General features: G+C 38.3%; 1 protein-coding gene across 4 annotated transcripts in view; it reads left to right on the top strand.

Annotated features, from left to right (window-relative positions):
* AEBP2 (AE binding protein 2) overlaps window positions 1–13,514 on the top strand; it is a 48,089-nt gene that overhangs the window by 18,631 nt on the left and 15,944 nt on the right. For all 4 annotated transcript variants that reach the window (XM_017736714.1, XM_017736713.1, XM_008635583.2 and 1 more), the window contains 2 exons: window positions 4,178–4,385; window positions 7,396–7,503. In XM_017736714.1, the coding sequence (XP_017592203.1) occupies window positions 4,178–4,385; window positions 7,396–7,503 (316 nt within the window). The remainder of the gene's footprint in view (window positions 1–4,177; window positions 4,386–7,395; window positions 7,504–13,514) is intronic.

Genomic DNA, 13,514 nt, shown 5'->3' with positions numbered 1-13,514 from the left:
ACAGACTTAGCAGCAGCCACAGCTCTGACTGTAAAACTTATCTTTCTGCTTCATCTCGAAATGGGCAGGTCAAGAGACCGCCCAAGTCAGTGTCTTTGATGTTACATATACTACAGACTATTCTCTGAAAAGCTTCCTGATATTTTCTCAGTGTATGAAAGATGAGAGAAAACTACACACACTTGAGCAGTACTGGGCACTGGTCTTCTCACAGATTCTCTTTGCAGCCTTTACCTCTTTAGTGACGGACAGAACTTCCTAAGTGAGACAGAAACTAATTCTAGATTTCTTAATACTGGGAGGCACCTGATCATCTGAAATACACTGGTTCTGGAGATAGAGAAGAGGAAATAAAAAATGTATGCTACATTTTTATTTAACAGACTGTTAGTAGAGGAGGAATGTGCCAGGGCACTGAGTTTCTTGCATTAGACTCTACTGAGAATCTATCAAGAAAGTCCATCCAAAGGCAGTGATGTCTTGTTGTGTGACTCCTGGTCATTTTGTTTTATAGACAATTGAGTTATTTCTCTTGTAGGTTCTGTTACAGCAATATTTGTCTGTGCTCTTTAATGTCCTAGTCAAAGTTCTTCAAACTAGAAGGAAGGAGGGCATTTTGTCTTAAATATCAAGCTGTTATTGCTCAACTGGATTTGAGTTATATTTTTTCCCATTTTTAGACAGGATTTTGAATAGCTTATAGAATCATAGTCCAGTGTAGCACTTCATTTTCAATTTCCAAATTCTATATGCTACTACGTGGTTTAAGTGCTATGGGCAGCCTTTTTTTTATTCCAGTTCCTCTGGTAGAAAATTTTGATACCGTGTTAATCTGTTAGCCCTTAGCAAACACTTAGGCTATTAAACCCAAACTCAGCAAACATTTAAACAATAATAGCTAAATTAGCTTGCCAAGTGTTATTGGTTTCTTATATCATTAATAACCCTACTTCTCATGATAGCTTTTGCTGGGATCAGTTGACTTTTACATATTTTTCTCCAAAACAAGGTAGGATAGCTTATAAAAAACCTCAAAGCCAAAGCATTTGCATTCCTTAGGCTGTAAAATTAGAGACCTGTGATTTTGTGTCAAGGTATGTTGCACTGCACTTGCAATGTGAACTGAACTCCCATGCTTTGGGTTGATCATTTTCAGGGTTTTTTTTAATCTCTTCTTAGAGGAATTAAGCAGATTTTCATGCCTGTGAAATAGAGAAACCACACATACACACACACCTGCGTGAGGGTGCACTTCTCCCCTACCCCAAAATGCTTTCACAGAACTTGTTCAGGGTTATGTTTTCTCATTGCTTTCCCACTTAAAACTAGACTGTAAATCCAAGGAACTGTATTGAGTACCCCTCATACTCTGCCCTGTGGTCACCAGCACCGCTCCTCTCAGTCAGAAGTTTGCTTGTACTGTTTGTGGGGTGTGTGAGAATGGACCTAGTGCTGTCTGTGGGTGTAGAAACTCGTACTGAGAGTAAATAGCTTTGAAGCTTGAACTCCTCCTGAAAGTATCTGGGAAGCAGTTTCCTTTGGTAGCTGTCAGCTGTGAGAAGGGCAGGGTTACTTATCGACCTGGGTTGGTGTGAGGCAGCTGTTGCACGAGCCCTGTATGTGCAGTGCTTTGCCATCCTTGGCTAAGCAGCTTCCTGTCGGGACCACTGATCCGTGTAACAGCACCGTCTGTGGCAGAAGTGGTTGGGCTTTGTGCCATTTTGTGTGTCCAAACCTACTTACAAGTGTGATTTTGAGAAAACTGTATTTGGATAGCTTAAACCAAGGGGCAGGCAGGACAGTGGCACAAGTAACTAATTAATTACTCAATTTTCCTATCATCCTGTTGGTAAATTTTGCTTTCACAGTGCAGTTTTACAGACTTCATTTTTGGGGATAATTTTTGGCCTAGGCATCAGTTGAGGAAGGAGGAGATGTCAGTCCCATAATTGCATCTATTGTGAGCCTGGAACAGTGGAAAAATTAGGATTACTTGCAACAGGTTTTGCATGTAAGGCTTCTGACAATTTCCTACAGGGATCCTAAAACGCTGTTACAGTACATGTAGTTAGTGGCTGTTAATGCTGTTGGGGCTGGGAGATTCAGCTAAGGGCCAGTGGAATTTTTTTTATTTGCTAGTGACAGGTTGGGAGGCTGTATGTCATAAAAGGAATCAAGATTACTGGGGAGGGAAGGGAGACATGGGGAGGGATTGTGGAAAGCTCTGTGTATTCAGAGTGTAGAAAAGGGAAGAAAATAAAAATAATGGACACATGGAAATATGTTGTGTAGCAGCAAATAGCCTGTATGACTTCCATGGGTAGGAGCTGTGCCTTCTAAATTGATCGACCTTGTTTGAAATTGGGAGGGGGGTGGAAGAAAGGCATGTGGTGTTTGTGTAGCATTTAGGAAGTGTATATTTGATATACCTTCATTAAAGCAGAAAGCTGTTGAAAAGGTCTCTAAAACTTTCTTTTTAGCTTGGAAGACAAAGGCCTAAGAATAGTTGGTCAGTTCTAATATCTGGTGGAGGCAAATGAGTTGGAAGAAGATTTTAAGGGGTCTGTGCTTGGGATATGTTACGTTGCTGGCATATCTTGAAATAAGAGTTTGCTCATGAAACCAAGTCACTCAGGGTAGTTAAAACTGAGGCTTAACTGGGAGCATTGCTAAAGGGAATCTGTTATTTAGACTAAGGCAAGTCACTTTTTATTGATAAATGTAGTGGAGTCTACATGGTGGGTGAGAATGGGAAATCTAATCTACCAAATATCTGTGATTATTTTAAAATCTATCACAGAAAAAACTTGCTAGCACAGTAGTGATTAAAAAAAGATACAGGTAATGTGAGAAATAACTAGTAGAGACTTCTACAACAGAAGAGCAAACATGCTAATTGTATCTTCAGATATTGACTAGTGGTGTTTTTCATTCATCTCAGTGTGTAATAGAACAATACTGGGCATGTAGACAGTGATGGTAAAAATAAGGAACAGCACCTGTACCTTAAAGGCAGAATGGTTTAGCATATCCCAGTTGCACACATACTGGAGAGGATCTGGTGGAGGCTCTCCAAGGTGGTTAGGGTGCTGAAGCAGATGCAGTACACAGAGAAGCTCTGTGCGTGTTTTCTTCAGTTTTGGGAGGAGGAGGGCAGGGTTTTTCTGTGTTCAGTGATCTGATAGGGAGGTTTAACAATGGAGGAGGCAGAGTCATCTCAACCCTGCAGCTGCCAAGGATGAGAGACAAGAGACAGAAGTTGCAACACTGGAAATTCTGATGAGATGTTGGGAAACTTCCCCCCTTCCCCACAAGGTTAGTCAGCCATTGAGAAAATTGTTCAGAAAGGTAGCAGAAGTCCCAGCCTTTGAACACACCCATTAACAACTCCACTGGACAAGACCAGAGGCAATCTGATCTCACTCGTTCCTGTTTAAGCAGATTTGACCACCTGGTCTTTTGAGGTTCTGTCGAAGATGAGCTGTTCTATAATACTGTGGCTTTGTGGAAGAGAAAAACATAAAGGCCCTCAAGGCAACTGAGCAGGTTAACAAGATTAAAAAGGGTGTATCAGTAGCTATTTAATGAGGAAGAGCATCCATCTCCATACTTTCTGCTTATATATGGAAAGAGCATACTCTCTGCAAGTTTTTTCTGATCCATTTGATGCTTGTCTCTGTATCTGCCAAGGTACAGAGCAGAAAGGCTGATGCAAGTGACCCCCTGCTGGCCAAAGATTTCCTCTGCTGATTCTGGCTTCTCTGGAAAATGTTTTGAAAAACGAAAACAAAAAGCATTAGTTTAGACCATGCACATGATGGATACTATGCTGGGGCCATGTGGGAGTACCTTATACCTTATGTAGAATTGAAGTGCTGTATTCTTTTAAAGGCTCTAGTGTTGGCAGGGGATGCTGGGCTCAATATATTGAGGATTTTTCATTCCTCCCTTTTGTTCCCAGTGTCCAGAAGTTACACTGTTGAGTAATAGTAGCTGTTTCCTAACTGTACATTTATTAATAAAGTGATGAACCACAATAAACAAAAAAATTGTGTAAGATTTTCTTTTCAACCTGTCTAAATACATCTGAAACAAAAGAGCTACAGTTTTTATTTGATCTGTTAACATGCAACAAATACGAACTTTGATTTAGTTTTGGGGTTTTTTTGTCTTGCAGCATAAGCAGCACTATCATGGATGTAGACAGCACAATTTCCAGTGGACGTTCCACTCCAGTCATGATGAATGGACAGGGAGTTCCTGCCTCCTCTGCCAAAAGCATTGCCTATAACTGTTGTTGGGATCACTGCCACGCCTGCTTCAGCTCCAGCCCGGATTTGGCGGATCACATTCGCTCCATACATGTGGATGGTCAGCGAGGAGGGGTTGGTGTTACTTTTGGGTTTTCCCTCTTTCTTATTTGCCAATATTTTGCTCTTGAATGACAGTAGCAAATTTTCTGTTTCGAAATACCAGCTTTGTAACTAGTGGCAGCAGATTTAGTGGCCTTACTTTAAGAATGTAGTCAATTCTTTCCAGTAAATTAGTTGAGACTACCAGGGTTTTGATAGTGTCTTGACTTCTCAACATCCTGAAGCTGTTGGTGTATCTTTAAGTGCTTACACTTGGAATTCATTTTCTTAAAACTCTTGTGTACGTGTTCCTGCATGTGAACGCAGGTGAAGTCACATCTTAATTACTGTTACCAGTGGAGTCTCACTCTACAGGTAAAATATATCCAGAATGTATAACAGGGAAGATGTAAGACTGACTCAAGAGTACAAAGTCTTAACAAAACAGCTCTCTGTGTAATACTGATGGCAAGCTTACCTTCTGTATAATTACATCTAATTTTTTTTTTTAAATTGAGTTGCATATATAACCATGTAAATTCCAGTCTAATCCCTGGTCAAATGATAATTGGTCTCAATTTTAATGTTTAAAAACACCTTCTAGTAGAGTAATTTCAATTCTGTACTTAACTGCCTGCCATCTTCAAGCTCCCAGATTACCTCTGATGCCTGGAATATATCATGTAAACTACCTTTACATCCAGCACAAGCAATCTGCCTGCCTTAGGCACTGTATGTTGCAGCTCTTCAATTTCTGGGAGAGATAACAACTATTCTACTTCAAGAACTGATATTATCTTTTGACTTTTTGTTCTAGCACTTCTTCAGAAGAAAAATGTTACACTGTTACACTTTAGCATTTTATTTAAGTTTCTTATTCACTGAAGATAATTTGCATTACTTTAAATAATTTATTATGTAAATGTGTCACTGAGACAGCTGTGACTCTGGCTGTATTTAGCTAATATTTTTTGGCATGATTGAACTTTTCAGCTTCATATTTGATGGCTTTTTTCAGTCCAGTATCTAAGCAGAATCATCCATCCAGTGTAGTGGCTTTTTAGCCATCCATGAGATGATTTCTGAGTTCTGTCCACAGGTGTACAAAAGTGTTACATGAAACCTGGATGAAACAATGAAATGAATAAGGTGTGTTTGGATCTTTGTTATCCCATCCATGACTCCTTTACATTTCTTAAAAGGGCCTGGAAGGGGCTTTTATTCTGTATTTATTTCTTGTCACTTACATTTCATGTGACATGATTTGTGGTTGTTTTTATTTAGAAAATGTTGGTCTGTATTTGTATAATTGAAAGAGGAGATTGTTGGAAGCACGAAATGTCTAATAACTGTTGCATTCAGTTCACACTTTCGAATCCCTCTACTGGAGTCAGTTTATTTTTTGAGAATTTCCAGCGTGGTGATGTGGAAGGGGGATGGATCCTGGCGGGGTTGTTTCAGGGATTTGTCTGCCACCTGCCGGTGAGGGGTTTAAGTGTGTTGGAAATTGTGTTGGGATTTTGATGGGATTTCAAATCTTACTTAACTGCAATGACTCTAAATTTGAAGAAAAGTGGGGGTTAGTAGCTACTTATTGAGAATGGAAGGGAGTAGGATTAACATCCTTGCATGGTAAAATGTATTTTTTCCAGCTAATACCGAGGTCATGGCTCCAGTCCAAACCAGATACATCCATGAAGAGCCTGGGAAACTTTTTGACAAAACAGTTTTGCTTCTGAAAGATGTTATTTCAGAAATATTTTGGGTTCAGCTTTTTGACAGGGATTCCCAAGAAGCCTTGCCTGGACTTCTGGTGGGTGGTTGCAAACCCAAGCCCTTGTATTTCCACCGTCTGTAACTTCACAGTAACACACCTTTGCCAAGTGCCCTGCAGTCTGCAGTTGCTGATGGAAATGCTGGGACACTTACGGAGCTGTTGCAGAGCCAGGAATCTCAGAAGTTCCAGTTCTGTGGCTTTGGGGGATCTCAGAACTGAGGAGTGGCAGACCCCAAAGGTTTAGGGGCTTGGGCCTTGTGTCAGTAGGTCTGGATCAGTCACACAGACACTGAGGGGTTTCCAGCTTTGTCTGAGTAAGGCTGGGTTATGTATCTATTATACAGCAAGAGTGTAGAACTCCCGTGGCTGCTTTTTCATTTTGAAAATACAATCTTTTGAAGGCTGAGGGTTTTTATTCTCCAAAAGAGAACAAGAAACTCAAATCCAATTAGTTTCCTGCATTTCTGAGAACCTGTATTATGGACAGTGCTGTTCCTGGGAACTTTATTTTGCTGCGACAAATTAGGGCTTTACCTCCCTTCACACACAGACCTGTTGAGGAAATTCTAATGAAAGGCAAGTTCATTGAGCTTTTTTATTCCCTCAGTTACAGATAAACACAATGAGAGGAGAGAGAAAAGCAGCATGAGTAAGTTCTGCTTGCCTTAATGCACTATTGTGCGTGTGATTGTTCTGTACACTGGAATCACAAAACACCCATAGATTTTGAATCCTATGAGAAATGGTAGCTTCCTTCATCAGGAATTGAATATAAGGCCCTAACTAGAGTTATCTGGTATTCCAGAGTACAAAACTCCAGTATATGAACAACTGCATTGCAATTAACAGTTTTTACTTTTTCCTGCTCAAGGAATAAAATTAATTGCTTATGAGAGTAAATTATTTTATTTCTATAACTACTGCCCAGAAAATGCAAATTTATAATTTAAAAATGATCTGTCTCCATATCTGGTGGATACAGATACTGAGTGCAAACCCAAATACAGCAGATCCTGTTGCTCTCGACTGTGTTTATCTGCAGGAGCATCTGTCTGTTGGTATTTTATTACAGTGACCTGTTTTTATTGAATACTTGGGGTTGTAATTTTTTTTTCCTTGGTGACATATGAGAAGTGTGTTTCAAAATAAATGGTTATTGTTCAGAATTCTTTGAAGTGTTGTGAAAAAAGTCTTCTTTGCTAATGTGATTTTTTTATTTACTGTTTTCTCTGACTTGTGTAACTTACCACATTTTTACTCTATTAGGTGTTTGTTTGCTTGTGGAAAGGTTGCAAAGTATATAACACACCTTCAACAAGTCAAAGTTGGTTGCAGAGGCATATGCTGACACACAGTGGGGACAAACCTTTCAAGGTAAGGTTCATTGTAACATACATCATCTCTTATTTTTAGAAAAATTCTCTTTATTTTTCCTAAAACAATATGTCAGTTGAAAAATACCATCACAGGAGGATTTCTGAAAAAGTGAGCTGAGCTTTCTTCTTTGCAGTCATAGTGCCCAAAGGTCCTGTTCTTTTATGAAAGCAGGTGAAGAAACTGTTGTTGCTTCTCTATCCCTGTTTCTTTTAATCTCTAAATGGCAGGGAGTGTAAAACTGGATAGTGCTAAAGTTCAGGGGGTTTGTGCATTTTCCAGTTCAGCTGCTTACAGTGTAACAGTGAGATATTTCCTCTCATACTTCACACTTGCACGTTAAATTTTGGATCATGTCTGATGGTGCACATTCTGTGCTTGAGTAAGAGCTGCTTTTGTTAAATTCAGTAGAAACACTGTCAGTGACTATTTATGGTTCACTTCTCTGAAAAGAATAAGGAAGTCAGGAATGCAGGACCATTGAGCAGACTGTATTTCCTGCACAGTATTTTCTAACTTTCTCTTTCTTTCTCCCCTTAATCTGTACCTGCAATTCTAGGTATAGTAGTGTTTATCATTCCCATATCCACCAATCCGTTATTAATGAGTTGCTTCATCCTCTTATGGATACAGTTGGGGCAGTTCATAGCTGTCAGTCCTGGATCACTTGATGGTAAGTCCCACCCACACTACTTTAGACTGAAGTTCTTCCATGTAGGATATGGAAATGAAATAGGGTTTGGGGTTTTTTTTGAAGTTTAGGTAGAATTTTATACCTCCTTCTCCCCTACTCCCCAACCCCACCAAGTTTTAGTCCCTGTCTTCCTTCACTTTCTCCTCAGGTAATATCTTCCACTTTCTAAAAATTCTATTTAAGGCAGCTTTATTACTAAAAATACTTTTCTTTTACAGTGGTGTCTTTCTGTAGTTACATTTCCTATATAGGTTTTATTAGTAGATATGACAGAAAACAAAACAAAATTAAACTCAAAACCGAGAAAGTAAAAATAGTGCATTTCATCGCACGTGAAGAAGATTTTTTTTTAATAAACAGATTTTTTTTTTTCGTACTGAACTGTGTAGTTTAGACTGAAAATTTCTGACTCACAGAATAAGTAACCACAGGAAAATGGGGTTTGAGGTTATCATACCCTGTGCTGAAAGGAATGAGTTTAGCATGCTCTTGGAAGGATAGCATAAGGATTGTAGATCCCTGCAAGTTTTCAGATATGGTTGTTCCAGGAACTGATCTAATCTTAAATCCTAATCTCTGATTAATAATAAAAATAATAATAATAACAGTAGTAGTAGTAGCAATAGTAGTAGTAAAGAAAGCAACCACCAGTTACCAGAGGAAGCTTGTACCTTAGGTTTTCTCTATTTTGAAATTAAATATTTTGTCTACCTCAGAGTATAATGACAAGCTTTGTTCTTGGATGAAAGTCTTTTAATAGCTTAATCTGTATTCTTATTTGGTCTAAATCGAAGAAACTCAATTTTAGAGACATTGGGTTGGAGAGGTGGGCATAGCTCCGAAACACCAGGAGTACTTTTGACTCTGTCAGGGTTACTTAGCAAAGGCAGTTTCAGTTGGTATCCTAGTTTTTTTTGGCTAGGCTGGTTACAGCTAGAGCCCTAAAATTATCATCAGTTGTTTATGATAATAATCATCTTGTGTTCAATATCTGTTGTTCCACCAGCTGATTTGTGTAGTTTCTGGTTATATTGAGGGAGAGAACAAAACATTCGAGGGTTGCAGTAGTTAATCATCCTGCCTCAATGTGTGTCACTGCAGCATTTTTTCCTGCTGTTGTCTTGAGTCCCTCTGTTTGTTTTTTACCCCTGTATTTCTCAATCAGTTCCTGGGAGCTTTGAATGGAGGATAATTGTGGTCTGAGTAGAATTTCGTAACATCTTTTGTTGCCCTGTCATTTATGCTGAGATCGGCTTCAGGGCTCACATGAGGTAGCCAAGTATGTGAGTGTCTGTAATGGCAATCTATTAACTGGCTCCTTTTCTTCATTTGCTTCTTTTTTTAATGCTAACTTTAGAAATCTACTCTCTGATACAAAAAACACTTGAAGTGTTGAATATTAGTCTTGACCAGTCCAAGAACAGCCTTTTATTAAATGTTTTGTGGCAGTCAGTCAAAAATGGAGCCAATATGTCCATTTTTGTGCATATGTCCAATATGTGCATTTAGCGTCTCATAAATCTTAATTGCTCACCTTTCAGGGAAAGCCAGATTTTTTGAAGTCAGAGTTGGTTTAAAGACTTCTTGTTCTTGATAATTACTGCAGACAAAATATCTCCCAAAACCTAAATTGTAAATGAAACTTCAGTTGCCTTGTGAGAATATACTTGAGTCCTAGCATAAAAGGAAGGGATCCATCATTTTAGAAAACTTGCAGAAAATAGGCATTCAGTATTTTAGTTAAAAAATAATGTTGGGATTTTTGAGGAAAGCTGTAAGAAGTGGTAATGGAAATAGTATAGCTTTATGCTGTTGTCTGAAGAACTGCTATTTAGGATGTTTTAAAGAAAAGCAAAGAATATTAGCTAGGAAAATGACAACTAAAAGCATGGAAATCTTACTTTTGTGAAGGTAAAAGAACACTATAATCATGTAGTGACCAGAAGAGAGTAGTAAGTATGTCACAGATTAATATATTTGTACATTCCCAGTGAAAATAAGAGAGAAATGTATTTTCTTAAATTGAAAAGCATTGGGGACTGTCTAAAGCAGAACTTTCTTTTGCACTGGAGGATATATCCCTGTCTAGTCCTCCTTTTTGCTTGCAAATTGACTCATTTTATGTAGTTGTACATTTTGGGTTTAATTATCCCTTTTTGTGATGCACATGGAGTTGTGTTTGACTAAAAGCTCCATTCAGCTCTAAATGAGTTGTTGTGCTTTCCTATTGAAAAGTCTTTGTGGGTTTTACCTGCCCTTTCCATTCATTCCTATCAGCCATGTGACTGTTCAGTTCATTTGTCACAGAAATGAACCCACTTCTAAATTGCAAAGGCAAAATGGTTCATACTTTCATAAGTTTATCCTGCTTTTTCCCTGGTTGTGTGGCTTAGTGTGTCCCTCTCATCATGAATATTGCAGTACCTGTGTCACAGAAAAGGTAAATTTCCTTATGGATACCTATTTTTGAGACCTTTGTTATGCTAGCTCCTTTTTTCTGTGGGGCAATTTCTTGGTAGCATACATCCAGCTCATCTCTGAGTCATCTGCTTTACAGTCTGGTTTTAGCCAATACTTTTAATATTCTTTTTTGTCATTGGAGACCTTCATTGAATACAGGTATTCTCTCCAAAGACATTTAGTATGTTTGTCTTTGTGTATGATTTTACAGACAGAGTTGAGAGAGAAAACCCTCAACATTATTCTTTTTTAGATCTCTTATTACATAATTTTGCAGCTTTTTAGAAACTGGTGGAATATTGTGGAGTATCATCAGCATGCAGGGGTGGTCCTGTTGAGAGTTCAGCAACTTGGCTTTCAGACCTTATAGACAGGATGTAGAGGAATAATCTGCTGAGTTAGAAAACATCCTGGTTTCAACAAACTCTCTGGCAAGTTGAAAAGAAGTGAATGAAGATATTCCATCTTTCTCCTCCTAAACTTGGCTGTTACAAGTAACAAGTATTGGAATAGTTACAGGAGCTGTGACACCCTGCGTTTTCCAGCATGGTTTCTGGTGTGCAGGGACAAAAATAAATTAATCAAGTATTACTTGGCACTGAAAGCTACTTGAAGACACATCAAATTAACTCTTAAGATGTTGAGCACAATTAAAGGACAAATGAGTGATGAGCACAAAATAGTGGGAGATTTTATGCAAAATAATTGCATATAGCATTAGGATTGGGGTTGATGATCTCAAAGGTCTCTTCCAACCTAAGTGACTCTATGAAAGTTGCATGTGTGAATGCTAGCAGCTGTTTTCACATACATTCCAGTGGGTATGCTCTTCATGTTTAAGAGGAGTCATGCAAGGTTTGTTCCTGTGGGGTAGATCCTTACAATGACAATGAAAGGTAGTGCTCAGGTTCATTGCAGGCTTCTCCTTAAAATGGGGGAAGAAAGTAGTAACAAAAATGAAGTTTGGTGCTACCCGTAACTTCCAGAATTCATGAAGGGGTGACTGCATTTGATACAACTCTCAGTAGAGTAATGCTTGGTGAAATCCAGAAAACACAAGCAAGCAGCTTCAGTCTTCATTGGGAATTCATGTCTGTTACTCTCTTGGCGGAATATCTTCTATCCATCAGAGCACTGCAGATGTAAAATGTAAAGGCACTCTGCCTGAACACTCAGATGTTGAGACAGCAAGAAAGTTTATCCAGATGTCTAAACTATTACTGTCAGATTTACTAGAAAAAAATTACATATTGAATAGGAGATTTGGTTATTTTGAATTTAGAACAAAAATCTGTATTGCTAGATACTTTTGTATCCTGTTTGTTAAAGTCACTGGTCATTACTGCCCATTAATAATGGTGGGTATGGGTACACTGGAGAAATTAAACTTCTTACATGTTTACTTACTTTCTCTTGAAGTAACATATCCACCAATCCGGACCCAATCTGTTGTATTTCAAATTGAATGCAAAATTCTGAGATTTAGGTTTTGGGGGAAAAATGAAAAGATTGGTTTAAAGTTGTGCATAATAGTTGAGTTTGATTTATTAGAAGCCCTCTAGAGCTATATAATTATCTGGTGGGAAGCTGATTTGGTGTGACTTACCGTCCAGAGATCCTGAAGTGACAGCCTGAACTGCTCCTTTATCTTTGGAGAGAAGAGACTTTACCCATTAGTAACGGATTGCTGGATATATTATTTTAGAGAAAAAAAGAAAAAACAGGTAAGATTTTTTCATTCTCCTCTTCTACTATTTCCTGTCTACTACAAAGGTGTTCTCTGTCATCTTTGATCTATCAGCTGTTGATTTGAAGACATGATGAGGTAGTCTCAAAGTACACAAAATCTGAATGTAATAATTTCTGCAAATATTTTGTACTGTGGCTGTAGTCTACTAATGCACTTTCTGGAAAAAGACAATTTGTAGTTGCAAGTTGCAGATAATGATGATCTAAGGATGTTGGTTTGGGGACTTCGAAAGTAAATTTTGGGTAGAGCAAGAAAAGTTAGTGGTATCTTCTCTAGATTGTAGATAATCCACATAGAATGTCTGTGATTCTTTGCTCTTTATATGACAAGAAAAAGATTAAGTTATGACATCATGAGTCAACCTGCAGTTTGTCATAAAACGACGTGTCCCATCTGACAAGAAATACAGTTATGTATTGAAAAGTTTTAGAAAAGTGCCTGATACAAAGTTTGTGCTTTTTTCCAGAAGGTATTGCCTTTTTGGTATTATATTTAACTTGGAATACGGTAATGTGTGCACTGTACCAAGGCTTAAGGTTATTTTTGACCTCTAGCAGGCATTGGTAGAACCAAAATTTTGATTTCTCAGTGTGACTGAATTTCAGGATATGGGCTTTTTTCGAGCTTTTTTTTTTCTGTCAGTGTTTGTACGGTCAGAAAAAGCTGGAATCTGAAGTCAGGAGCACATTAGTGAAAGTTAATCCTAAATTTAGATTTTCAGTCTTAGATACATGAAGCTGCTGTTATGGGCAAGACAGCTATTTCAGGGACAAAGAAAAGGGAGAGCAAAAATGATTAAACTACTTCACACATGCATTGTACACGTATCTGTTGATTGTGAGTTAAATCATCTTTAAAAAGTGGTTTGGATTCAAGGTCGGGTTGATGGGGCTTAGCAATCTAATTTAGTAGGTGCTGGCCTTACCAACCATAGCAGGCTTGGAACTGAATGACTTTTAAAAGGCCTTTTGAACCCAAGCCATCCTGTGATTGTGTAAGTGTAAATTTTCATGTTCAGTATTAATTTAAAGTAACCAAAGTTGTGTTGGAGTGTTACCATAGTGCAAATGAGATCTGCATCCAGAGTGTGTTGGGATTCACAGTGTG

The sequence above is a fragment of the Corvus brachyrhynchos genome, unplaced genomic scaffold, assembly GCF_000691975.1.
Source record: "Corvus brachyrhynchos isolate BGI_N302 unplaced genomic scaffold, ASM69197v1 scaffold246, whole genome shotgun sequence".
NCBI classification, from domain to species: Eukaryota; Metazoa; Chordata; class Aves; order Passeriformes; family Corvidae; genus Corvus; species Corvus brachyrhynchos.
This window is presented reverse-complemented; position numbering and strand designations above follow the sequence as displayed.